At 39.0% G+C, this 25,335-nt stretch overlaps 1 protein-coding gene across 1 annotated transcript in view; it reads left to right on the top strand.

Moving 5' to 3' along the window:
- The window catches only part of ERGIC1 (endoplasmic reticulum-golgi intermediate compartment 1), an 84,252-nt gene extending 59,395 nt beyond the window's left edge, over positions 1 to 24,857 (top strand). The window contains exons 5-10 of the mRNA XM_083354119.1: positions 1,672 to 1,796; positions 5,065 to 5,169; positions 7,804 to 7,864; positions 12,802 to 12,902; positions 16,540 to 16,662; positions 22,259 to 24,857. Of these exons, the coding sequence (XP_083210245.1) occupies positions 1,672 to 1,796; positions 5,065 to 5,169; positions 7,804 to 7,864; positions 12,802 to 12,902; positions 16,540 to 16,662; positions 22,259 to 22,366 (623 nt within the window). The 3' untranslated portion in view covers positions 22,367 to 24,857. The remainder of the gene's footprint in view (positions 1 to 1,671; positions 1,797 to 5,064; positions 5,170 to 7,803; positions 7,865 to 12,801; positions 12,903 to 16,539; positions 16,663 to 22,258) is intronic.
- Positions 24,858 to 25,335: the final 478 nt, after the last annotated feature.

The raw sequence follows: 25,335 nt of genomic DNA, 5'->3' as shown, positions 1-25,335 counted from the left end.
GAACATATATCCACTATTTTCAAGGAGAACATCAAGAATCATGTTGAAGTCCTGAACTTCATTGATAGAGAACCACAGGAATTATGGAATGAACTTAAAAGAGGTTGTTAAAGATGAATGTGGAAGGAGACTGTCAAAAATACAGAAAGCAAATTGGATGTCAAAGGTAATCATGGAAATTGCCAAGAAGGGAAGCCAAAGTCAAGAAAGACCAAAACCTCAGAATGGAACTTAACTAGAGAGCTATTAGAAAAGACAACAAGCAGTATTACAACATCATCTGTAAAGAAATTGAATGTGGAAGCTGTCGTGGAAAAACAAGGAAAGTCTTATAAAAATCTCTGTAGCCAGAAGATTCCAATCTCAAATTAATATGGTAAAGAGTGCCAGTAGATGTAACCAACTCAAAGGAGATCAAAGGAAAATGGAAGGAGTCTAGCAAAACACTGCATAGTAAAGATGTCCATATCCAAGATTCCTTAGAAGATACTATTTACTTTCAAGGACCTCTGGTACGAGTTGTGCAAGTTAGTTCAGCACTCTGGCCATTACCAAATTAGAAGGTTACAGGAACTGATGGAATAGCCTCTGAAATATAGCAAGCAACAGAAGAAGATTCAGTCAAGATAATCAGGTGGATATCTTAAGTGTCCCTAAGCTTGAAAATAAGAAGATTGTTTTCTAATGGCAAAGATGATATATAGCGTTTTTTCTATTAACTCATTCTCTGAACAGCCAAATTTTCCTCCCATAATATACTAGCAAGACAATATAAATATTATTATACTTCATTTATTTGATAATTTATGTAGCTGCCCATCTCATATACATGAATCTTAATGACAAAGCTAAAAACCAAAAAGGAATACAGGAAAAAAAAACCCAAAACCACAACAAAAATAATTTTAAAAAGATTAAAGGTAAAGGTAAAGGTTCCCCGTGCTAGTCGTTTCCGACTCTAGGGGCCGGTGCTCATCTCCGTTTCAAAGCCGAAGAGCCAGCGCTTGTCCGAGGACGTCTCCGTGGTCATGTGGCCGGCATGACTAGACACCAAAGGCGCACGGAACGCTGTTACCTTCCCACCGCAGTGGTCCCTATTTTTCTACTTGCATTTTTACGTGCTTTCGAACTGCTAGGTTGGCAGAAGCTGGGACGAGTAACAGGCGCTCACTCTGCTACGCGGCACTCGGGATTCGACCCGCCAAACTGCCGACCTTCCAATCAACAAGTTCAGCGTCCTAACCCACTGAGCCACCGCGTCCCTTCTTTAAAAAGATTACAAACAATTAAAAAAATTATATTAGAAAAGCTTTGGGGAAAATAAAAGCTATATTCCATTTATTCAGCTCTCTGTGAATGGGTTAACTGACCAAATGCTTTGGGGAGCACTGTTGAGCCATATCAAATACCAGAAGCTTGGCGTAGCTTACTAAAGAAGAGTTTATAGTTGCATTCTAGCACTGACTCACTGAATATTTCTGGTAGTATTTATCAGAATACTAAATTCTATGAGTTCATAAAACTAGGGGGAAATTAAATATTTAATGATGATTATTTTTCTATCTAGTTTCACTTTCATATAAAAATGGGGAATATAGTGGATGTCTTTGTGTTAAGTCATTTACAATAAATTCTCTCTTCCTCTTTTTGACTCTGGTCTTTGACCTGTAGTGATTGGGTTGGATATTCAAGATGAAATGGGAAGACATGAAGTTGGCCATATTGATAACTCAATGAAAATTTCTCTGAATAACGGAGATGGATGCAGATTTGAGGGTCATTTCAGCATCAACAAGGCAAGTAAAATTGAAACCACTCAGGGGAAATGTTGAAAAGCTTTGAAAAAGAAACTGCTTATATATCTAGAGAGTTCAGTGTGCTGCAAGAACTGTGATTTAGCTCATTTACCACTGCAGAAGAAGTAGAGCTGTTTAAAGTGGCCTTCATATTGTAAAGGAATGAGGTATAAAATTTGTAATTTATGAAGAAGAAACAGGTTTAGTGTTAAATTTTCCCCTTAATGGCATAGGTATCTGGAACTGTTTTCTTGTTCATAATAAGAGTAAGAAGGTATTACAGAAATAAATAATGAAATCGGAACCTCTTCCTGAATAAGTGCCCTAGTCGACAGTTTTCATATAGCTTTGGTTCCTGGAAATCAGACTTCGTTTAAAAAATTGATTTTATGTCTCTGTTTCATGGAATGACATGGAACATAAAGCAGTTCCATGGAATGACATATGACATAAAGCAGTCTACAGTTAAATACGCTTTCCATTCTGCTATTTCAAGCAACAGTTGGAGTGTTTAGCAAGAAAATATCCCGTCCTTATATTTTTGAAATAACTTGCTAATAAACACCATTCATTTCCATGCTGATTTTGAAAAATCACTTTTCATTTTTGTATTCCACTTTGAAATATACTTTCCAAAATCACTGACAGTAGTAGTTCCAGCTTATTGGGCATTAGTCAGATCCCATTTTACGTACCCATCCAGTCTAAAGTCTAGGAATTGCAAGATTCAGACAAACTGAACAAGGTCAGACGAGGGTAATATAGTTCATCAGTGAAGCGTAATTACAGGAATTATGAATGTTTAGACATGAAAAGAGAAGACTGAGGAAAAATAAAGTGATACCATTCAAACATCTGAAGAGTACAGGGGGAAAAAGTCATGATCTGTTTATCATAAATGTAAGTTACAGGAAAGCACACTTCAAATGCATTTTAGGGGGGAAAAACTATAAGACTTGAAAACTGCTTCTGGACTTCATGCTATAATCAGAAAAAAATGAAACTGATTTTAGGTATTGATGATTAGATCAATTTGTTTTCATAGGAATGGCTAGTACTTTTGCTAAAAAGATAAAGCAAAAAGTTGAGGTTGTAATTGTATTTTGTACTCTACGGCACTGGAAAAAAGTTGGAAGTCACCCCCTTTTTTTTACCTCTTACCTTACACACCTTTCCTCTTTCTTTTCTTTCCCCTACTCCCTTATTATATTTGTCTCTGTTTTTGTTTTATGTTATAATAAATATCAACAACAAACTAATTAAGAAAAAAGGACTATCTAACAGTAAGAGCAATTTGATGGTAGAACCAGTTACTTATATAAAGTGGGGTTCCCTTTACTGGGTGTGTTCAAGCAAAGGTTTAGACTGGAATGCTTTAATTTGGATTCGTGGATTAAGCAGGGTTAGATCTGATGTTCTGAATGGTTCCTTCCAACTTTTGGTTCTATAATATGTACACATGATTTCATAAGGAGAGGCATGGTGGCTCAGTGGCTTTATGACACTGGAGATGGTTTGAGCCCTAGCACTGCGTGGCGGGGTGAATTCTCTTCACTTACATCAGCTTCTGCCCACCTTGCAGTTCAAAAGCATGTTCTATGCGAGTAGATAAATAGGTACCACTTCAGTGGGGAGATGAGTTGGTGCTCCGTGCAGGCAGTCAGATTTCTGCCAGTTCTGAACCTTCCTGGTTGTGATGCCCATTTACGAAGTGGCTCTGGGGAAGGTGGGGCTTGAATGACACTGCAGGAAAAGCCACTTGTCTTTCTTTCTAGTGCGAAGCTAGCTTGTGGTGCACCGTAAGAAACGTGCAGGCATGTACCTAACAGAGCTGGTAAACAGGCAGCCAAATTACTAATCTTCAATAGTATTGTAGTCTCCTAGCTACTGTAATAACCCTATACTCTAATAATAATAATAATAATAATGATTTCATAATTAAATGAAACTAGTTTTAAGACTAGTTTAAATTGCAGCAGCAGCAACAAACTTACTGATACACTGTCACAATTAGAACTGTTACCCAGGGATGTGCATACAAACCAACAATTTAGAAGAAAAAAGCTTGCAGTTTTTCTGTTGTCATGAGTACATATGCAACCAGACATCGTTGGAGAAACATTCTTTGTTCTTTCTGAAAAAAAGAAAAAAATTTTTTTTAAAGAATTTTGATACTTCCCACAGTTTTATAATTGTGTGCATTAAAACAAATACGTTAGAAAGTGTGTTGTATAATGCATTGTAGAACACATCTTTAATCAATTAAACTAGACATTTATTTTGACTAAATGCAGCAGGCCAGGTTCTCAAGGAATATAGGAAAGAAAATCAGACATAGTATTTGCTGAGGCAAAGAGCATGACAGAAAGAGGAAATAATGCTATATTGATAGATTCAACTTTTGGTTCATCAGTGATAGGATTATTGTTAATGTAGAGTTTTAAAGTGCTTTAGAGTTGATTCTGTCTTTCTGAAGGGCATGACAAATCCGCATGTTGCCTTTTCTCTTTTCTCATCAAAACATTGTATCCTCTGGCACAGGGAAAAGAACTGTAGCCTAATGCAGTACAATGCTGCCTTCTATTCCAAGGACCTCTTCGCTAATAAAGAATGACAGCCTGATGGGAAGAAACATCCTGAGGTTAAAGAGTGAGGATAGTCAGTTCTCAGGCTGGGAGTAGAGCTAAAGTTTCACTTGCTAACAGCCATGAAAAAACAGACCTGCTTCTCAGGATGGGTGTGGTGGCATTAGACAATCCAGCCATATAAGGCCACCTGTGACTCCACAGGGTGGAGGAGAAGGAGCGTGTAGCATGCTGTTGGTAAAATAAAGATGTACAGCCAACTCATGCCTCCTGTTTGCACCACAGGCTATGAAATTGTACTGCCTATTAATTCATGTTAGAATATGCCTAAAAATGGTGTGCAATCACTCTTGTTCATTTTGCCATCTAAATATTTTTCTTGATAGAGTATGGTTATTATTTTCTTTACAATGTTCTTTCGTATTAGCTAGTTTCATTGTTGACTAGTTACAAGACCTAAAAGAATGCATCGCAGGGTTTGGTTTTGTTTTTTTGCTCTTAAATTATAATTATGAACATTTAAAGCGGGGGGGACTTAATTGTATAAGCATTTCAGGCATTTCCAGGCATGGCTTATCCTGCATCTTCCAGGTATTAAGTGTTTTGAAGTTTTAAATTACACATCAGACATTGATTGCTGATAATTTTAAGCGCAACAGAAACTGAACTTTGCTTTCTTCTAGGTTCCAGGGAATTTTCATATATCAACACATAGTGCCACTGCACAGCCTCAGAATCCTGATATGACACATGTCATCCACAAACTCTCCTTCGGTGACAAGCTGCAGGTGAGTTCCGAGAAATACAAGAAGGATGTACATCTTGTTTAGTAGCTGTATGTAGCAAAAAGCAAGGCATTTCTATTCAATCTGATACACTGATTTATTTCTCTTGTGACAAGTAAATACATCAGAAAAAAGGCTATGTATGGTCAATTTCTTTCAAGCTATGGGATGGGTGCTTACCAACATATGCATACTACATAGATGGAAATCCATTTGTTTGTAAATGGCAAGGAGTTGCCAACTTGTGCAACACAGCCAATAAGAATGAGCTCATCTGTGCATGTCTCTTTTGTCTGCTAGAAACAACTGCTAGGAATACCTGATGCAATTATGTGATCTATACTTACAATTGAAAAGAAAGATTGGTCGGAAATGAAAACGAAACAAGTTAGTTGAATGAGGAAAAACATAATTTTATGTAACAGGATGCTTTCTGAATGTTATTTTGCAACCTGTTAAAAATAGGCCTTGCTAGTATTAAGTCAGGTTTATTCTTTAAACTATAAAAGCTCCAGTTTGGAATTATTTGTTTGGTTATTGATTCCTATTCTTCTTGTTCCTCAGGAATTGCTTATTTATGGGAATTCTTCAATTGCCTTAGCCAGTGGTTACTCACTATAATTTTTTGTACCTTTGGGGGAGTGGGGGAGAAGCTAGCATCTTCCAGATCTGATTGGAGTACAACTACCAACTACCATTCTCTAACATAGCTAGAGAATGACAGGGTGGGAAACATTGCACAATCTGCAACACAGAGGTGGGGGATTGGGGCTCTTATATCAGGATAAGTCCAGAAAGAGGAGTAAACATGGTAATGCAGTAGTAAAGCTAAACTTCTGGGGATCATGGAGGTTTTCTAGTCTACTCCTGTCCAGGACAGGAATCTTCAGACCATTCCAGACAAATGGCTGTCTGATCTTTTCATGAAAACCTCCAGTGATGAAACATCCATAAATTTAGGAGGCAGGCTGTTCCCCTGCTTAGTGCCTCTCACAATGAGGAAATTCCTCCTTACTTCAAGTTTGGATATCTGTCTGTAATTCTTCCATTCCTTGTTTCTTGTCTTACTGTTAGGTGCTATACAGAATAAATCTTCTTTGTGACCTCCCCTCATGTATTGGACAACTGCTATCATGTCTTCCCCTACCCTTCTCTTTACATGAAGCACACCCAATTCCTTTAATAATTCTTTGTAGTATTTAGCCTGCAAGAATCTTAGCATCTTTGTTGCTGTCCTCTGCATGTTCTCCATCATTGGTGACAGAACTGGACACAGTATTGAAAGTGCTGCAGTCTGATCAGTGCAAAATAGACCAATATGAAAAGAAGTTAATATATGTTGCTCAGGGTTCAACGATGAAGTCCTTGATGCTCTCTTAATTGGTTTTTTTGCTTGCAGATGTTCCATTATCCTACTAGGTAACATCACCATAGCTTGTGAGTGTGGGGCTTGCTCTGTTTTTATATAGGAGCTTGCCCCGTCAGTATTGGTGGGGGTGGGCTTTTATTGTTGCATTTCTTGATTAGGGTATTCTTTTGTTTTTGTCAGTATCAATCCCTGTTTATATAGGTGTTGGCTGCCAGAGAATATTATATTGGTCTTTTCATTTCTTTCTTGGATTTTTATTGTCTAATATGTATGATGCGTACATATGGTTTAGCTCTATGTGTTGATTTGTTTGAATACCAATCTTCCAGAAATTCCCTAGTGTTTTTGGATTTAGTTTGGTCTAGGATGCTCACAGTTTCCCAATGAAACTATGGTTGAATCTGTCCGTGTGTTGAGAGGTTAAGGATTTTCATTGTGTCTTTTCATTTCTGGTGGTGTTCTTGGAATGTTCTCGGGCTTGAAAAAAAGAAAACTGCCTTAAAATTGGTATCCCCAAACCTGAAACTAAATTAATTTTCTCACCCATTTTATATTTCAGTCCAGATCATGAAAGCGTTTTGTCTTTGTAGTGTAATGGATTCGCTGAGCTCATAACTTGGCATTAGCTCTGTTTTTTTTTTAATGCTGCTTCTCAATGAGCTGTTCGGATGACACATCTATGAATGAAGTTCTGTCAAAAACAGAGCTGCAGTCATGTTTCTGCATAATCTTTCAGTAGATGCAGTGCCACTTGGTGCAGGGCAAATCTTTTAGAGTGTTAATAATTTGAATGCCTCTTTAGAAAACCAGCTGCACCATCCTTTTATAAGTGTTACCCTTGTGTCAGTTGTTGCTTTTGTGTAAAGCACAGGACGTAGAAACCTTAATTAATCAAAGTTGATATTTAAGCATTTTCATTAAAAAAAATCTTATTGAAGTTTAGTGAAATTCTTTGATATTTCACTTACCATTGTATGCTCAGAATTTAACTTTATAAAATTAGCTAATATATACCAAGTATTGTAGATATGTTGAGATGCTTTGATTGCTTTAAAATACTTCGTTTATAAGATCTCTGGAAATTAAAAAAAATGTTCCTGAATAAGGAGGAATGATGACATCAATATAAAACTGTATGAAAATTGAAGAGGTTTCTCCCTGTTCACTTCCTCTTCTTCTAATCTCTGTTTCAGGATTATTTTATTTGTCTTTGGAGAACAGAAAAATACTTAATGGAAAAATATATTCTGTGGTCTTTGTCTCTTCAGGTCAAGAACATTCACGGAGCATTCAATGCACTAGAGGGAACAAGCAAACTCAGTTCAAACCGTATGTACAATTTGTAGTGTTCAACTTATCTTGTATTAGTATAGAATTGATAATTGGAGAACCTTACAAAACTAATTTGTATCATTGGTGGCCTGAAACAATGAAATAAATTTGGGATGGACAGACTTGATTACTCTGGCGATAAAAGAGGCCCAGATCAATTATTTATAACAGCTTTCTTCAGGGTAGTAGTCTTCAGATACATTTGAATGCAGTACATAATTCTCAGCCAGCCTAGTGACTTGGTCATGTTGCGAATTATACACGAATACATCTGAAAAGAACCAGGTTGGGAAAAATTGGTCTCTTGATGTTTTATATTATTGATGGGTTCTGCAGCCAGGGGTTTGTTTATTACTGTGGCTTCTTAGAGATATCTGATACCTGAAGAAGATACTATAAATTTGTCTCTAAGAGCAATTTCAGAAGACTTGTTGGGATTGACCTTCAGAGGTTAGCTAAAATTTACAAAAGCTTATGCCTTTTAATAAAATTAGTTAACCAGAAAAGATGCTGTCAGACTCCTTCTGATATTTTGCCACTACACTCTTACACAGATCTACCTTTGCAAAACTTCCATGTATGTCCATGTGTGTCGGAAGGAAAGAAACAAAGATAAAGAGTTGGTGCAAAGAGATGCAAAGTTTTAAGAATCATGTATATCAGGAAATGAGTCTAGTCCTTGCCAACATCTTTCTGCTTGGTATTTCCTTCCTCTGTATTTACTTATTGTTGTTGTTAGCTGCGAAGTTGTGTCCGACCCATCGCGACCCTATGGACAACGTTCCTCCAGGCCTTCCTGTCCTCTACCATCTTCTGGAGTCCATTTAAGCTCATGCCTACTGCTTCAGTGACTCCATCCAGCCACCTCATTCTCTGTCGTCCCCTTCTTCTATTGCCCTCAATCTTTCCCAGCATTAGGCTCTTCTCCAGTGAGTCTTTCCTTCTCATTAGGTGGCCAAAGTATTTGAGTTTTAGCTTCAGGATCTGGCCTTCTAAAGTGCAGTCAAGGTTGATCTCCTCTAGGACTGACCGGTTTGATCGCCTTGCAGTCCAAGGGACTCGCAGGCATCTTCTCCAGCACCATAGTTCAAAGGCCTCAATTCTTTGGCACTCAGCCTTTTTTATGGTCCAACTTTCACTGCCATACATTGCAACTGGGAAGACCATAGCCTTGACTATACGCACTTTTGTTGACAGGGTGGTGTCTCTGCTTCTTAGTGTGCTGTCTAGATTTGCCATGGCTTTCCTCCCGAGGAGCAAGCGTCTTTTAGTTTCTTGGCTACAGTCCCCATCTGCAGAGATCTTGGAGCCCAGGAAAATAAAATCTGTCACTACCTCCATTTCTTCCCCATCTATTTGCCAGGAATTGAGAGGGCCGGATGCCATGATCTTGGTTTTCTTAATGTTAGGTTTCAACCCAACTTTTGCACTCTTCTTCACCCGCAGCAAGAGGCTTTTTAGTTCTTCTTCACTTTCTGCCATTAGAGTGGTATCATCTGCATATCTTAGGTTGTTGATATTTCTTCCGGCAATCTTAATTCCAACTTTTGATTCATCTAGCCCTGCCTTTCTCATGATGTGCTCTGCATGTAAGTTAAATAGGCAGGGCGACAGTATACAGCCTTGCCAGACTCCTTTCCCAATTTTGAACCAATCAGTGGTTCCGTGTACAGTTCTCGCTGTTGCTTCTTGGCCCACATATAGGTTTTTCAAGAGACAAATAATTTAATTTAATTTAATAATTTTATTTATATACCGCCCTTCTCCCGAAGGACTCAGGGCGGTGAACAGGGCAAATATAAAAAATACAAAAATACAAAAGTTAAAAGAAAATTAAACATATGCCCGACTAAAAACAGTAAATACAAATATTAAAAATGACCATAAAACCCAACCCATCCCCCATCAGGCCAGGCCGGCTTGTTCAAATAAGAATGTCTTCAGATCGCGACGGAAGGAGCGAATGTCAGGCGCCATCCAGAGCTCAACCGGCAGCCGATTCCATAGCTCCGGGGCGCCCACAGAGAAGGACCTCCCCCTGGGGGCCACCAATTGACATTGTCTGTCTCGCGGCTGCATTCTATACCAGTTGTAACCTCTGGGTGGTCCTCAAGGCCCTATCTAGTTGCGGCCCTATCTAGACCGGGATGCTTTATGTACGGTCACTCACGCGCTTGTGACCTCTCGTCTGGACTACTGCAACGCTCTCTACATGGGGCTGCCCTTGAGGACCACTCGGAGGCTCCAACTGGTACAGAATGCAGCCGCGAGAGTTGTGTTGGGAGTCTCCCGATACTCTCATGTCACACCTCTGCTCCATGAGCTGCATTGGTTACCAGTTGTCTTCTGGGTGAGATTCAAGGTACTGGTAATGGTGTTTAAGGCCCTACATGGCATGGGTCTGGAGTACCTTAGGGAGCACCTGCTGCCGGCATCAACTTCCCTCCGCCCTGTGCGTTCCCACAGAGAGGGCCTCCTCAGGGTGCCACCGATCAGAGAATGTCGATTGGTGGCACCCAGGGGGAGATCCTTCTCTGTGGGCGCTCTGGAGCTATGGAATCAGTTACCGGTGGAGCTCCGGATGGCGCCCGATCTTCGCTCCTTTCGCCGCGATCTGAAAACATTTTTATTCGAACAAGCCGGCCTGGCCTGATAGGGGATTGCTGGGGTCTTTTATTGCTGTATTTTTGGGGTTTTTATAAACGTATTGTATTAATTGTTTTTAATGGGCAACTATTTAATCTTTTTTAATATTTGTAACTTTGCATTTTATTCTTGCCCTGTTCACCACCCTGAGTCCTTCGGGAGAAGGGCAGTATAGAAATATTAATAAACTAAACTAAACTAAACTGGCGCACCAGGTGAACCTGGGCGAAGGCCCCCCTAGTCACAGCTACTATATGGTCTTCCAAAGTGAGCCGTGAATCTAGAAGGACTCCCAAGTTGCAAGCCCTATCTACGGGGGGTAATAGTTCACCCCCCATGGAAAGAGATGGAATGTTCTGAATATCCCGGGATGCCGGTATGCACAGCCACTCAGTCTTGTCGGGGTTGAGTTGAAGTCTGTTCCTCCCCATCCAGACCCGAACCGCCTCCAGGCAACGGGACATCACGTCGAGGGCATCACTGGGGTGGTTTGGGGTCGAAATGAAAAGCTGGGTATCATCGGCGTACTGATGATACCCAACTCCAAAACCACGAATGATCTCACCCAGCGGTTTCATGTAGATGTTGAACAGGAGAGGCGAGAGGACCGACCCCTGAGGAACTCCACAAACGAGAGACCTCGAGGTCGACCTCTGCCCCCCTGCCAACACCGACTGCGAGCGTCCCAGGAGATAGGAGGAGAACCACTGCAAAACCGTACCTCCCTCTCCTAATCCCCTGAGACGCCGCAGCAGGATACCATGGTCGATGGTATCGAACGCCGCTGAGAGGTCTAATAGGACTAGGACAGAGGAATGTCCCCTGTCCCGAGCCCTCCAGAGATCATTCACCAGAGCGACCAATGCCGTCTCCGTGCTGTACCCGGGCCTGAAACCCGATTGGTACGGGTCTACATTATCCGCTTCATCCAGGACCAGAGGGAGCTGATGCGCCACCACACTCTCAACAACCTTCGCAAGAAAGCGAAGGTTGGAGACCGGACGAAGGTTATTCAACACAGCTGGGTCCAAGGCAGGCTTCTTGAGGAGAGGTCTCACCACCGCCTCTTTCAAGACGGCGGGAAAACTACCCTCACTCAAAGAAGCAAATATAACCGCCTGGAACCAGCCTCGTGTCCCCTCCCGGGCCGCATAAACCAGCCAGGAAGGGCACAGGTCCAATAAACATGTGGTGGAGCTCAGCCGCCCCATAATCCTGTCCACTTCCTCCGGAGTCACAGAATCAAACTCCTCCCAGATAATATCGACAAGACCACCCGTGTCCTGATCGTCAGACTCTGCCCAGTCGGAGTCCAGACCGGTCCGAATCCGAGCGATTTTGTCCGACAGATGATCTGGTATGCCCATCTCTTTAAGAACTTGCCACAGTTTGTGGCTTTAGCACAGTCAATGAAGCAGAAGTAGATGTTTTTCTGGAACTCCCTAGCTTTCTCCATGATCCAGCATATGTTGGCAATTTGATCTCTAGTTCCTCTGCCTCTTCGAAATCCTGCCTGTACTTCTAGTAGTTCTCGATCCACATACTGCTGGAGTCTAGCTTGTAGGATTTTAAGCATAACTTTACTAGCATGAGAAATGAGTGCAATGGTGCGATTTACTTATAGGAGGTAATAAATTAGACTACTTTAAGGTAACTTTAATTCGGAACTACATAATTCCATTTAGCTATTACTGAAAGACTAGTTCCTGTCCTATAGAATTTCTATATTTGCTATGAGATTATGCTTCAAAACCCCATGATATATTTATCCAGCTTCCTCTCAAACAGTCAGATGATTTCTTCAACTTTAAATATGATGACCCTTCATTGGTAGTAATATGACCCATGACATAAATGTAATGCTTTTTTAAAAACACAAGTTATTTGAATTTCAAATGAGTCACACTGAACATATGGAAAATTATATACTCTCTCCAAATTTATTGGACTAGTTACGTTAGTATTGAAAACTTTCTAATGTATATGATAATTTAGAGTTGCAAATCAGAATAATATTTCAATATCTGGTCAAATTAGATTTTTGTTTTACTGGAAAAATTACTGAATGTGTAAAAGCATCTGGCAGTCCACAAAAAAAGGCTAGTTATATTCTTGTATATTGAGAAAAATTAGGAGAATTAAGTGTGTATTATTTTCAGTTGGAAATTAATTAAGAACGGATTAATCCAGGTTCAAGACCAGTACTTTGAAATCTATACACCAGAACAGCACTTCTGTTGTTGTTGTTTTTTGGTTTCTCAAAAAAGAGGTATATTCTGTTTACACAGCCCTTGCTTCTCATGATTATATACTGAAGATTGTTCCTACTGTGTATGAAGACATGAGTGGCAAACAGCGCTACTCATACCAATATACTGTAGCCAATAAGGTAAAGACATTACATCCTTTTCTAAAAAGGCTTGATTTAATATTATTTTCCAGTCTTGTGTCCACTGTTGCTCTTTCAATATGAATGTGTTTAAACCATACAAATAGCTCCCTCTCCTGGAAGACTAGAAAAAAGAAAATTAAAAAGTAAGGTTGAAATATTTAACTGGAATGTGTTTCAGTCAATCAATCTGATAGGAATAGAAAATTCTGTTTTTCAAAGTTCCCAATTTACAGCTCAAAAACACACCCAAGCCCATAGATGTGCTTAGATATGAATATTCAAGTATATATTTTTCAACTTCATGCAATGAAAAATATTATTTGCAGATTAACATGGGAAAGGATACATACATACACACACACACACACACACACACACACACACACATATATATATATATATATATATATATATATATATATATATATATATGGATCTTTGGTCATTCGGATTTTTCCCCGCGTAGAATTGAAGGTGTAGGAGCAACGTTTCGACGGAATCCCATCCGTCATCCTCAGGCTGGTGGCTTCAGCTTCCTTCTTCTGGGAGAAGCATGAAGCCACCAGAAGAAGGAAGCTGAAGCCACCAGCCTGAGGATGACGGATGGGATTCCGTAAAGGGACGCGGTGGCTCAGTGGGTTAGGACGCTGAGCTTGTCGATCAGAAGGTCGGCAGTTTGGCGGGTCGAATCCCAAGTGCCGCGTAACAGAGTGAGCGCCTGTTACTCGTCCCAGCTTCTGCCCACCTAGCAGTTCGAAAGCACGTAAAAATGCAAGTAGAAAAATAGGGACCACTACGGTGGGAAGGTAACAGCGTTCCGTGCGCCTTTGGCGTCTAGTCATGCCGGCCACATGACCACGGAGACGTCCTCGGACAAACGCTGGCTCTTCGGCTATGAAACGGAGATGAGCACCGGCCCCTAGAGTCGGAAACGACTAGCACGCATGTGCGGGGGAATATATATATATATACAGTCATGGCCAAAATTGTTGGCACCCCAGAAATTTTTCCAGGAAATCAAGTATTTCTCACAGAAAAGTATTGCAGGAACACATGTTTTGCTATACAGAGGTTTATTCCCTTTGTGTGCATTGGAACACAACAAAAAAAGGGAGGAAAAAAAGCAAATTGGACATAATGTCAAACAAAACTCCAAAAATGGGCCGGACAAAATTATTGGCGCCCTTTCAAAATTGTGGGTAAACAAGATTGTTTCAAGCATGTGATGCTCCTTTAAACCCACCTGGGGCAAGTAACAGGTGTGGGCAATATAAAAATCACACCTGAAAGCAGATAAAAAGGAGAAAAGTTCACTTAGTCTTTGCATTGTGTGTCTGTGTGTGCCACGCTAAGCATGGACAACAGAAAGAGGAGAAGAGAGCTGTCTGAGGACTTGAGAACCAAAATTGTGCACAAATATCAACAATCTCAAGGTTACAAGTCCATCTCCAGAGATCTAGATTTGCCTTTGTCCACAGTGCGCAACATTATCAAGAAGTTTGCAACCCATGGCACTGTAGCGAATCTCCCTGGTCGTGGACAGAAGAGAAAAATTGATGAAAGGTTGCAATGCAGGATAGTCCGGATGGTGGATAAGCAGCCCCAAACAATTTCCGAAGGAATACAAGCTGTCCTGCAGGCTCAGGGAGCATCAGTGTCAGCGCAAACTATCCATCGACGTTTAAATGAAATGAAACGCTATGGCAGGAGACCCAGGAGGACCCCACTGCTGACACAGAGACATAAAAAAGCAAGATTACAGTTTGCCAAAGTGTACTTGAGTAAGCCAAAATCCTTCTGGGAAAACGTCTTGTGGAAAGATGAGACCAAGATAGAGCTTTTTGGTAAAGCACATCATTCTACTGTTTACCGAAAATGAAATGAGGCCTACAAAGAAAAGAACACAGTACCTACAGTGAAATGTGGTGGAGGTTCAATGATGTTTTGGGGTTGTTTTGCTGCGTCTGGCACTGGGTGCCTTGAATGTGTGCAAGGCATCATGAAATCTGAGGATTACCAAAGGATTTTGGGTCGCATTGTAGAGCCCAGTGTCAGAAAGCTGGGTTTGCGTCCAAGATCTTGGGTCTTCCAGCAGGACAATGACCCCAAACATACGTCAAAAAACATCCAGAAATGGATGGCAAGAAAGTGCAGGAGAGTTCTGAAGTGGCCAGCAATGAGTCCAGATCTGAATCCCATTGAACACCTGTGGAGAGATCTTAAAATTGCTGTTGGGAAAAGGTGCCCTTCCAATAAGAGAGACCTGGAGCAGTTTGAAAAGGAAGATTGGTCCAAAATTCCAGGTGAGAGGTGTAAGAAGCTTATTGATGGTTATAGGAAGCGACTGATTTCAGTTATTTTTTCCAAAGGGTGTGCAACCAAATATTAAGTTAAGGGTGCCAATAATTTTGTCCGGCCCATTTTTGGAGTTTTGTTTGACATTATGTCCAATTTGCTTTTTTTCCTCCCTTTTTTTGTTGTGTTCCAATACACACAAAGAGAATATATATATATATATATATATATATATATATATATATATATATATATATATATATATATATATATATATATATATATATATATATATATGTGTGTGTGTGTGTGTAAATTACTAACAAAGAATTAACGGGAAACTGAAATGCATTTCTGACTCATTAGTCGTCATCAGCCAGCCATACCCTTCTGAGATTCGAACCATGGGCTGATTGCATATGAGGCAGTGTTATTTGCCTCTAAGCCACAAGGTCTCTCTCGCTCTGTTAGCTTTTTTTCTGCAAGGGAAGATATGTTTCAAATGTTAACTCTTATATATATATATATATATATATATATATATATATATATATATATATATATATATATATATATATATATGAATATGATAAACTGACATAGGCTATAAATTGATTGAACAGTCAATGCTTCCTGATTTGTGAGTAACTGTCTTATATAGTTGAAGCATGGCTGGATTAATAGATTTTGAGATAGATCCTTCCTATCTGTTAGGTATATTTTTCTCTGTCCAGGATACTTGCTTCCCTTTACAAAAACTCCTGTTTAAACATTCCTATAGTTCTCTTCAACCCTGCTAATCTCATATAAAAGAATTTACTTTTACACAGATTTCCTACTACATAATGCTATGTTCTGAATTCTTTTAAATTATTATTTCTATTCCTTTCATTGTTTCTCAAGGTATTTTTTAATATGCACTTCAATTATCCACCAGTTTTGGAAAGTTTCTAACCTTTTGAACTTCAGGAATTAAAAAAGCTACTTTAAAATCACAGGATCTAAAAACATTGATTTTCTCTCATAGCCCAGAAAATTGTAACTGCTACTTTACTTCACAGGAGGTGTTAATTTTGTGATATCCATACCATAATTGAGTTAGATCAAGTTGTAGTCATATGTAGAGTAGGCCCTGTGAAATTAGTATCATAAAAATCATTACTAGTTTAAGTCCAAATGATTTTGAAGGGCCTGCTCTTTAAAGTTAACTAAATCTGCATTCCATTAATCATCTCAAAGACTATCAGTATCTTAGGGGAAAGTGAGTAGGTGCACGCAGACTTCTTAGGTGTCTGTTTTATATATATATTTTTATTCTCTGCCATGCATCCTTTTTTAGGAATACGTAACATATAGCCACACAGGGCGCATTATTCCAGCCATTTGGTTTCGATATGATTTGAGCCCTATTACAGTGAAGTACACAGAAAGACGACAGCCTTTGTACAGATTTATCACGTCGGTAAGTTACTGTTACCCTCTTGTCCTTGCTGATTCATAAACTGAATGTATATGCTAGAGATTTAAGAAAGAAAAGAGCTGAAATGCGGAACTCTCCCAGACGCATCCAGAAAGCAGAAAATGGTTCAGGTAGGAAAATGGAAAGGTATTGGATGCTTTGGCCTAAAGGCTGAGACATGGAGTGGGGAGTGTAGTGGGAGGGGTTAAATTGTGGATTTTTAAATTTGATTTTAATGTTGTAACATTTAATGTAGCATTTTGTAAAAGATTCTCAAACTTGTATTGCCACAGTTATATTCACAAACATCATCTCTAGTATGCAAAGATTTTATTTTCATCACACACTGTAATCCTGCCCTAGAATGCTAGAATTCTAATATTGTAATATTGAATTCATCTATATTTGTTCTCAAGGAATATCTGCACATTGATGTTTTCTTTGCCTCCCCCTCCCCCTCCCTCCCCCCAATACATCTTCCTGCTGAAATTGATTAGTGCTTACTAAAAAGTAATTTCAACTGCCCTTGCTAGTTTCAAGGAAACCTTTTGTTGCACCAGATGGGATCGTCCACTTTACAGTTCCATCCAAACTCTATGTTTTAAGGTGGAGTCTGGTGTAACGAAGAATTTGAAAGAGTGTTTCATACTCTATTTAGCTTTAATGTTTAGTTAACTTACTTTTAGCTTCTTCCTTCAGTCGTGGCAGAGTTGTGAGAATGTATACAACAAATTAGCACCTTCTGTTCTCCAGCCTTTGCATTGGGTGGAGATATAAATAGTGGCTGATAACATAAAAAGCAAATTAGCAAGAAGTTGCACTATATTAGGGAATTGCCCAGCTATGCTTTCTCGTACAGGTAATCCTTGGCTTATGTCCGGTCGCTTAACAGAATTGCAACATACCTAGAAAAAGGGAATTAGGATCCAGATTCACAGTTCCACTGGTTCCCCCCTCCACATACTTCGGACACTCAGCAACATTACTGTATTTATAGGCGTTTGTGGCACACTGCAGTCATGTAACCACATTTTCTAATGGTTTTGCCGAAAACTGGAAGTTACTTCCAATTTTGGACAAAACCCCATCATAATGAACAATGGGTTCACTTAATGACTGCATCACTTGTTTAATGACCACAAGTGGCCTAGTGGTGAAGACACTCATCTCCCACTCAAAAGGTTGAGAGTTCAATCCTAGGTGCTGGTAGATGTTTCTCTCCTGGGACGCAAAGAAAAAAATATCTGCTGTGAACTCTGCATGGCAGCAGGAAGGGCCTCCGGCCAGTAAACGCTCAACTCCATCCACTCTACCCTAAATTAAGGCAATACAGAATCATAAAAAGGGAGATGTTTTTGAGTGTTTGTTTTACAGATATTGTGTTTTCATAATGATGGCCACAAAAATGGTCATAAAATATGAACGGTCATATGACCAACCCAGTTTACAACCATCATGACATATAACCTTAATTGGCAGGCTCCATTATGGTTATATGTACTGTAATGAAACACTCTTTTTCTTTATTATATCTTTATTATGTTTATTATATCTCATTATGCTAATACATTATGCTAATAAAGTAGAGAGAAATGCAGTTTGTTCATTATGAAATCAGGACTTCATGGAACTGTAGTTACACAGCATCTGGAGGGCCACATATTACACACTATTCCGATATACCATTCAGTACAAAACAAAAAAGTACGTAAATGTAAATTTGTATTTTCAGTTCTTCTTTTGTTGTAATTTTTGGAATGTTTGAATGCCAATTGGCTTTTTTATTTTAGTGCTCTTTTCCTATTTCTTATCATAAGCCTTGTCATTTGCCCATTTGACCTGGTTTCTGATCTGTTCTATATGTTAATAGCAGCTTGCCTATTTTAGCATTCTTCCTTTTCTGAATCTGCTTCTTTGGCACTGGGATCCAGTTGAACTTCTCACATCTTGGCTTGTTTTCTAATGCTAGTAGACAGAGTATGAAGTCAACAAACAATCATGTTCCAGCTTTAGGTGTAAAGTTCTTCATCGAAGGGACAATGCCTGTTCATATGTGCTTTAGTGATATCAGCCTTTTTTTCTATTATTACTAGAAATTCTTCTTGTAAATACTGTCCTTGCATTTCTGTTAGGTTGAGATAACCAGCCTCTTTGCTAAGACAAAAACTAGAGTAGGCTCGTAGGACAAATAACAACAACAACAACAGAGCTGGAAGGGACCTTAGAGGTCTTCTAGTCTAACCCGCTGCTCAGGCAGGAAACCCTATACCATTTCAGACAAATATTATCTTAGGCCTTTCAAACCTAGGAAAGTTACACTCCAGCCCATTACCATTTTTGTTGTCCCAAGTCCCTACTGCATCATGATTGACCTGGAGTTGAGTTTTCATGATTGTGGAGAGGACTATAGCCTTCTGGCCCACACAAAAATTATTCATTGACTCAACATAAGAGGAACTAGAGACATTATTTACGTTTTTTGTGACTCATGTCTTCACACAGTTCAGAGTATTCTTCTGGCCTTGTCCTGTTTATTGATTGTTGTATAATCATGAGATAGTGACATTTTGTGTAATAAATGTCCTAGCTCATTAATTGTTGAAGTGAAATGGTGGCTGTCCTAAGAAATCCAGTTGTTTTAACAGGTTCAGAGAATGCTCTGTATGTAGAGGGTGTTTCATTGTTTAAATAGAAGTGGAATTACATTTTTCTTATGTTTAGAAATGTGAAGTCATACTTTCCTGCTTCAATACATCAAGTATTTCTCCTTTCCCATCTTGTGGTTTAAAACCTCTTGGGTCAGCTGATTTGTATTGGTTGAACTTACCTAACTCACTCTGCTGTCATATTCCCTAAAAAGTAACTGTGCATCACTTTTGGTAGAAGGCAGGGTAAATGAACTAAGAGGAGTAGTTGGGAAAAACATTTCATTTTGCAAAAAAGAAAAAAAATGTAAAGAGATCAGTTTCTTCCATTTCTTTCTGTGGTTTTTATTTCCCAGAATTTTAGCTATGCTTTGAAAAAGGCATTAACTTATTTCTTTTTTCACGGAAACATATTTCCATCTCACTGAGCTCACTGAACACAAATATCTGAATAGAAAATACACAGAGAAATTAGCAATTCCTCCCCCACTGCTTCTGTTACTGCTATTGAAGTTCTATATTCAGGTAGTCGCGATCACAATTGGGCCCAAAATTTGTAATGCTAAGTGAGACATTTGTTAAGTGAGTTTTGCCCCATTTTATGACCTTTCTTGCCATAGTCATTAAGTAAATCACTGCAGTTGTTAAGTTAGCAACATGGCTGTTAAGTGAACTTGACTCCCCTATTGACTTTGCTTGTCTGAAGGTTCCCAAGGGGATCATATGACCTCCTTGGACAATGCAACCGTCATAAATATGAGTCAGTTGCCAAGCGTCTAAATTCTGATCACATGATAAGGGGATGCAGTCATGGTTGTAAGTGTGAAAACGGTCATGAGTCACATTTTTCAGTGCAGTTATAACTACAAATGATCACTGAAGGAGCTGTTGTAAATCGAGGACTACCTGTAATCTCATTCCTAGTTCTCTTCACAATGGAATAATTATTCTTTTAGATAGTAATCTCAGTATTACATGTCCTGTGTACAATAATAATAATAATAATAATAATAATAATAATAATAATAAAATAATATTATAATAATAATAATAATAATAATAATAATAATAATAATAATAATAATAATAATAATAATAATAATATAATTTAATTTGTATACCGCCCTTTTCCCGAAGGACTCAGGGCGGTGAACAGGGCAATACATAATAAAAAACAGGATACAAAAATTAAAAAGTGATTAAACAACTATGCCTGTAGTAATTGATACATATTAAAAGTTTAAACTAATTATAAAAAAAACCCAACCCCATCCCGTCAGACCAGGCCAGCTTGTTCAAAAAAGAAGGTTTTGAGATCGCGCCGGAAGGAGCGAAGGTCGGGGGCCATCCGGAGCTCAACCGGTAAGCGGTTCCACAGGTCTGGCGCGCCCACAGAGAACGCTCTCCCCCTGGGGGCCACCAATCGGCATTCTTTGATCGGAGGCACCCTGAGGAGGCCCTCTCTGTGGGAGCGCACTGGACGGAGGGAAGTTGACGCCGGCCGCAGGTGTTGCCGTAGGTAATCTAGACCAATGCATGAAGGGCTTTGTAAGTCATCACTAACACCTTGAACCTAATAGTGTTTTCGTCAAATTTAGTATGTAGCCCAAAAAGATAAAGCATCCTTCACAACTTAGTTTTTCCGATGGCCGCAATTAGCATAATGCCCAGCCAGTTAGTGGGATTGAGGCCAACATATCTGGAGGGCATCCATTTGGAAGAAGGCTGCTATAATGTCCATCCAGAAGTAAATTCCATCGAAGCCACTCACAGCTAATGTTCATAGGGTAATAGTCTCGCATCGCCGAAATCCTATACATGTATATCCGGAGTAAGGCACACTGAGTTTAGTCAGATATACTCCTAAAACCATGATTAAAGAATGCTACTCAAAATAATCTGAACAGCACTAAACAGCTGTAACTAGAAGCAACCACAACAGAGGGAAGAAAGGAATGGAGGAAGGCAGAATGGAAGCAAATGTCATCCTAGTATATTTTACTTCATGTATGGGGTGATTAGTTGGGAAGATCCTTAATGCTATATTGCACTCTTGTTGTTGTTGTTAGTTGCGAAGTCGTGTCCGACCCATCGTGACCCTATGGACAGTGTTCCTCCAGGCCTTCCTGTCCTCTACCATCTTCTGGAGTCCATCTAAGCTCACGCCTACTGCTTCAGTGACTCCATCCAGCCACCTCATTCTCTGTCGTCCCCTTGTTCTATTGCCCTCAATCTTTCCCAGCATTAGGCTCTTCTCCAGTGAGTCCTTCCTTCTCATTAGGTGGCCAGAGTATTTGAGTTTTAGCTTCAAGATCTGGCCTTCTAAAGTGCAGTCAGGGTTGATCTCCTCTAGGACTGACCGGTTTGATCACCTTGCAGTCCAAGGGACTCGCAGGAGTCTTCTCCAGCACCAGAGTTCAAAGGCTTCAATTCTTTGGCGCTCAGCCTTTCTTATGGTCCAGGTTTCACTGCCATACATTGCAACTGGGAAGACCATAGCCTTGACTATACGCACTTTTGTTGGCAGGGTGATGTCTCTGCTTTTTAGGAAGTAAGATCATAAGCTCAGTCATTTTTTCAGTTATCAACCACTTAGCTTAACAACCAATTTTCTAATCCCAAAATGACATGATCTCAACCCAATGTGATTCTAATGTAACCAGGAAGAATGAGATGAAAGGTGGAAAAAGGGTTGAGAAGCACCCAATTTTTTTAAAGGGAATATTTATTAAGATGTAAAGAATTCAGAAAAAACCCAACCATAACACTAAGGTGTTTTATACTGTATTTAAGAAAAGGCTCAATTTTTTTATTTAGCTCATGGATTAAATTTACATTAACTGCATCTAGTGTGCCTGAGGAGATCTTTCTGAGGGTTGTGGGGAAGGAAATTGGAGGGGAGGGCAGGGAAGGCAAACAGTGCTCAATATTTCCTTCTTCTTTATTCATTTCAGATTTGTGCCATCATTGGTGGAACATTTACTGTGGCTGGGATTCTTGACTCCTGCATTTTTACAGCCTCTGAAGCCTGGAAGAAAATCCAACTGGGAAAGATGCAGTAACAAAGCAGTCTTCAGCCTAGTTGTGTATGAAGAAGCATACAAGAAAAAGCCCACAGCTGTCGACTTTTCTTCGTATCATCTCAATTGACAAATGTCACACAAGCCGTTGGAAACATAAGGGTGCAGAAAGAAATAAACTTCCCAAACAACCAATCATAGTCTTTGAAAGTTAGCATCATTTGCAAGGGAATGTGGTTTTATATGTACCGTTCTCAATCAGTGTTTCTTGAAGTTTATTATCATTTATGATTTAAAATTAGATCCAACAGATCTAATTGGTATAATTATGTTTTGAAATCTCGAAAGGTGACTTGGGGTCAAGATTTTTAGTTATTTAACTCAGATTTTATCCAAGAATTACAGAACTGGACAATCATACAGCACAAGTAGTCCTCAACATACAGCCAGTCATTTAGCAATTGTTGAAGTTACGACATATCTGCCTTAGGGCTACTTATGACCCATATTCAAAGTTCCAATGATGGTGTTCTCTTGATGACTGCAGTGGCTGCTTTATGAGCACAGCATTTGTTTTACGACTCACGATTTGTGACCATGATGACCAGGCTCCATTATGATCGTAACTGAAGGACTACCTGTACTGTTTTTACTGAACAATAATATTGATTTAAATATTTAAACAATATTTCATTTTGTTTAAAAAAAAACTAACCCAGATGTTCCGAACAGTCTATTGATCATTTTGCATTATGTATTTTCCAGATGAATAGAAACCAAGAATCTATGAACTTATCTTTTTGGCAGCTGAGTAATGTTTCCTGGGTGACTGTTTAAAACAGGGTTCTCCAACCTGTGGGCCATGGCCGCTTGGCCACTGGGCCGTGTAAAGGGATGGCCAGTGAACACGCACATGTGCATGCACTCATCTCCACACACTCACTCTAGCGCCGCCCTAAGCATCCCACCAGCGCTAGTGCTGACCTGCCCCTAAGCTTCCCACTGGTGCTAACATCGCCCTGAGCATCCCACTGGCGCTAGCGCCACTCCACCCCAGAGTCTCCCACCGGCACTAGTGCTGCCCATAGCGTCCTGCCAGCACTAGCCATTTGCTAGCGCACATGTAGCAGTGCCTGCCTCCCTTTCTGGGCTGCCAAATCAAGAAGGTCAGAGACCTGGTTTAAAAGGTTTAATCTTCCCAGGATTTGATTCTCTAGCACGGTTAGCAGAAAGATGATAGTAATACTTTCATTCTTCTGGAAGGTTGAAATATTTGTACTTATTTCTAACAATATTTGATCAGTAATAGAAGTGGCCTAAAAAATAGAAACAATTAGAAAAAAATGAGTATAAATAAGTCTCATTTGTAATTAAGGCAGATTATATGTTTTTGTATTTGGGAGATTTCTCTCTTACTTTTTGAAATACAGATCATTCAGCTGCCCAGGTCAAAATTTTTAATTTAAAAGAAAAGCAATGAAGACAACACTTGTCAATATTCCAATAGGTTAGAAGAGCATCATGTTAAAATATAGGAATGTCTTCCATAAATACTGGAAAAACAGGAAGTTGTCGTTATCTTTTGGAAGTCAAATCATTGCACAGTAAGATGCTCATCTCTGAAATGTTAATTTCCAAGAAATTTCTACTTTGCTGATTCTTAAGAGATAGGTACCACACTGTATAAAAGGAAACACATTTTGTACGTGAACATTTTTTTCTGTATCTGTTCTGAGTATAAAATAATTTTTTAATCCATTCAGCAGGTGAGTAGGGAGACAAAATGATAACGCAAATACGTGCATGTTAATAATTTTTATATGATGTTGGCATTGATTTATAGAGACTTTCAATAGAATCCACCAATTTTCATAACTACAAATCTTTTGATATACAGCATGATTCATAATTTGGGGATGCTTTGTACATTTTATAATCACCTAAGATGGATGCAAATGATGTATTCTCTAGCTTTTCTGTACCCTTAAAAAGAAACAGTATGATTACTAATACTACAGTTTGGAAACAGTCATTATTTCTTGTCAGAATAATATGTGTGGTCTTTTAAGGGTGACCTTTTAAAATTTGAAAGTATCAAATCAATATGATCTGATTAAACTGCTTTGGGCCAGAAATCCTTTATCTATTGTTATATGGTACTTTGTTTTGGAAGTAAATCCCAGTAGTTCAGTGGGACAAACTTGTAGAAATGCATGCTCCTCCAATTTGCCCAACTTGTTTATTTTTACTTTGGTGCAGGTATAGAAAATATATTTTTCTTATTTTGAAATTCTTGCTGGGTTTTTTTTACCATCCTTTTCTTTCTTGAATTTTCTATAAAATGTTTAGACATTCCCACAATTGTTCCTTAAGAAATAATTTTTATTCTGATGGATTTTGTACTATTTGCATGGATTCCATTTGTAAAAACCTGAAAACAATGTACACATAGTCATTTCTGATTGCCTACGCTTTTCTCCTGTGGAAATGAAGATGAATCTTTTTGAAGTGGAAGGTTTTGTCTGTCACTTGTTTTGTTTCAATTTTGTTTTTTATCATTAAGAAAAAAAGATAAATGCAAGATAATGCTAAATCAACAGAATATTGGCTTAAGTAAAAAAATAGAACACCTAATATTAAGACCCATTGAGATCTCTTTTTTGCTAAATTTCCTTTGTTTTGTTTTTCAACTCATGCAGTAGTGTGATTTAGTCAAATAACATGTCTATTAGAGTAGCAGTGAGTTTTAGATTTCCCTATATTTGGAGAACAACATGTATTTCAATGCTAATTCTTCAGGAAAACGTTAGTTACATGTTGTGTTTTTAAATACCATTGTTAAGAGAAGTTAATTTGTTCAAGGTATGATGCCTTTACATTAGTCGGGGAATTATCAATGAACATTCGTAGTCTCAGTCAATCATCTCCGTTTTCATTCGTTCTTGATTAAAATCTTTATGAAAATGTAGGGGAGCTTTTCCTAGGAATTGGGCAAGAACTCATGCCAAGTC

The sequence above is a fragment of the Vipera ursinii genome, assembly GCF_947247035.1.
Source record: "Vipera ursinii genome assembly, chromosome: 2".
Taxonomy (NCBI): domain Eukaryota; kingdom Metazoa; phylum Chordata; class Lepidosauria; order Squamata; family Viperidae; genus Vipera; species Vipera ursinii.
Note: the sequence above shows the minus strand (reverse complement) of the source record. Positions and strands in the feature narration are given on the sequence as shown.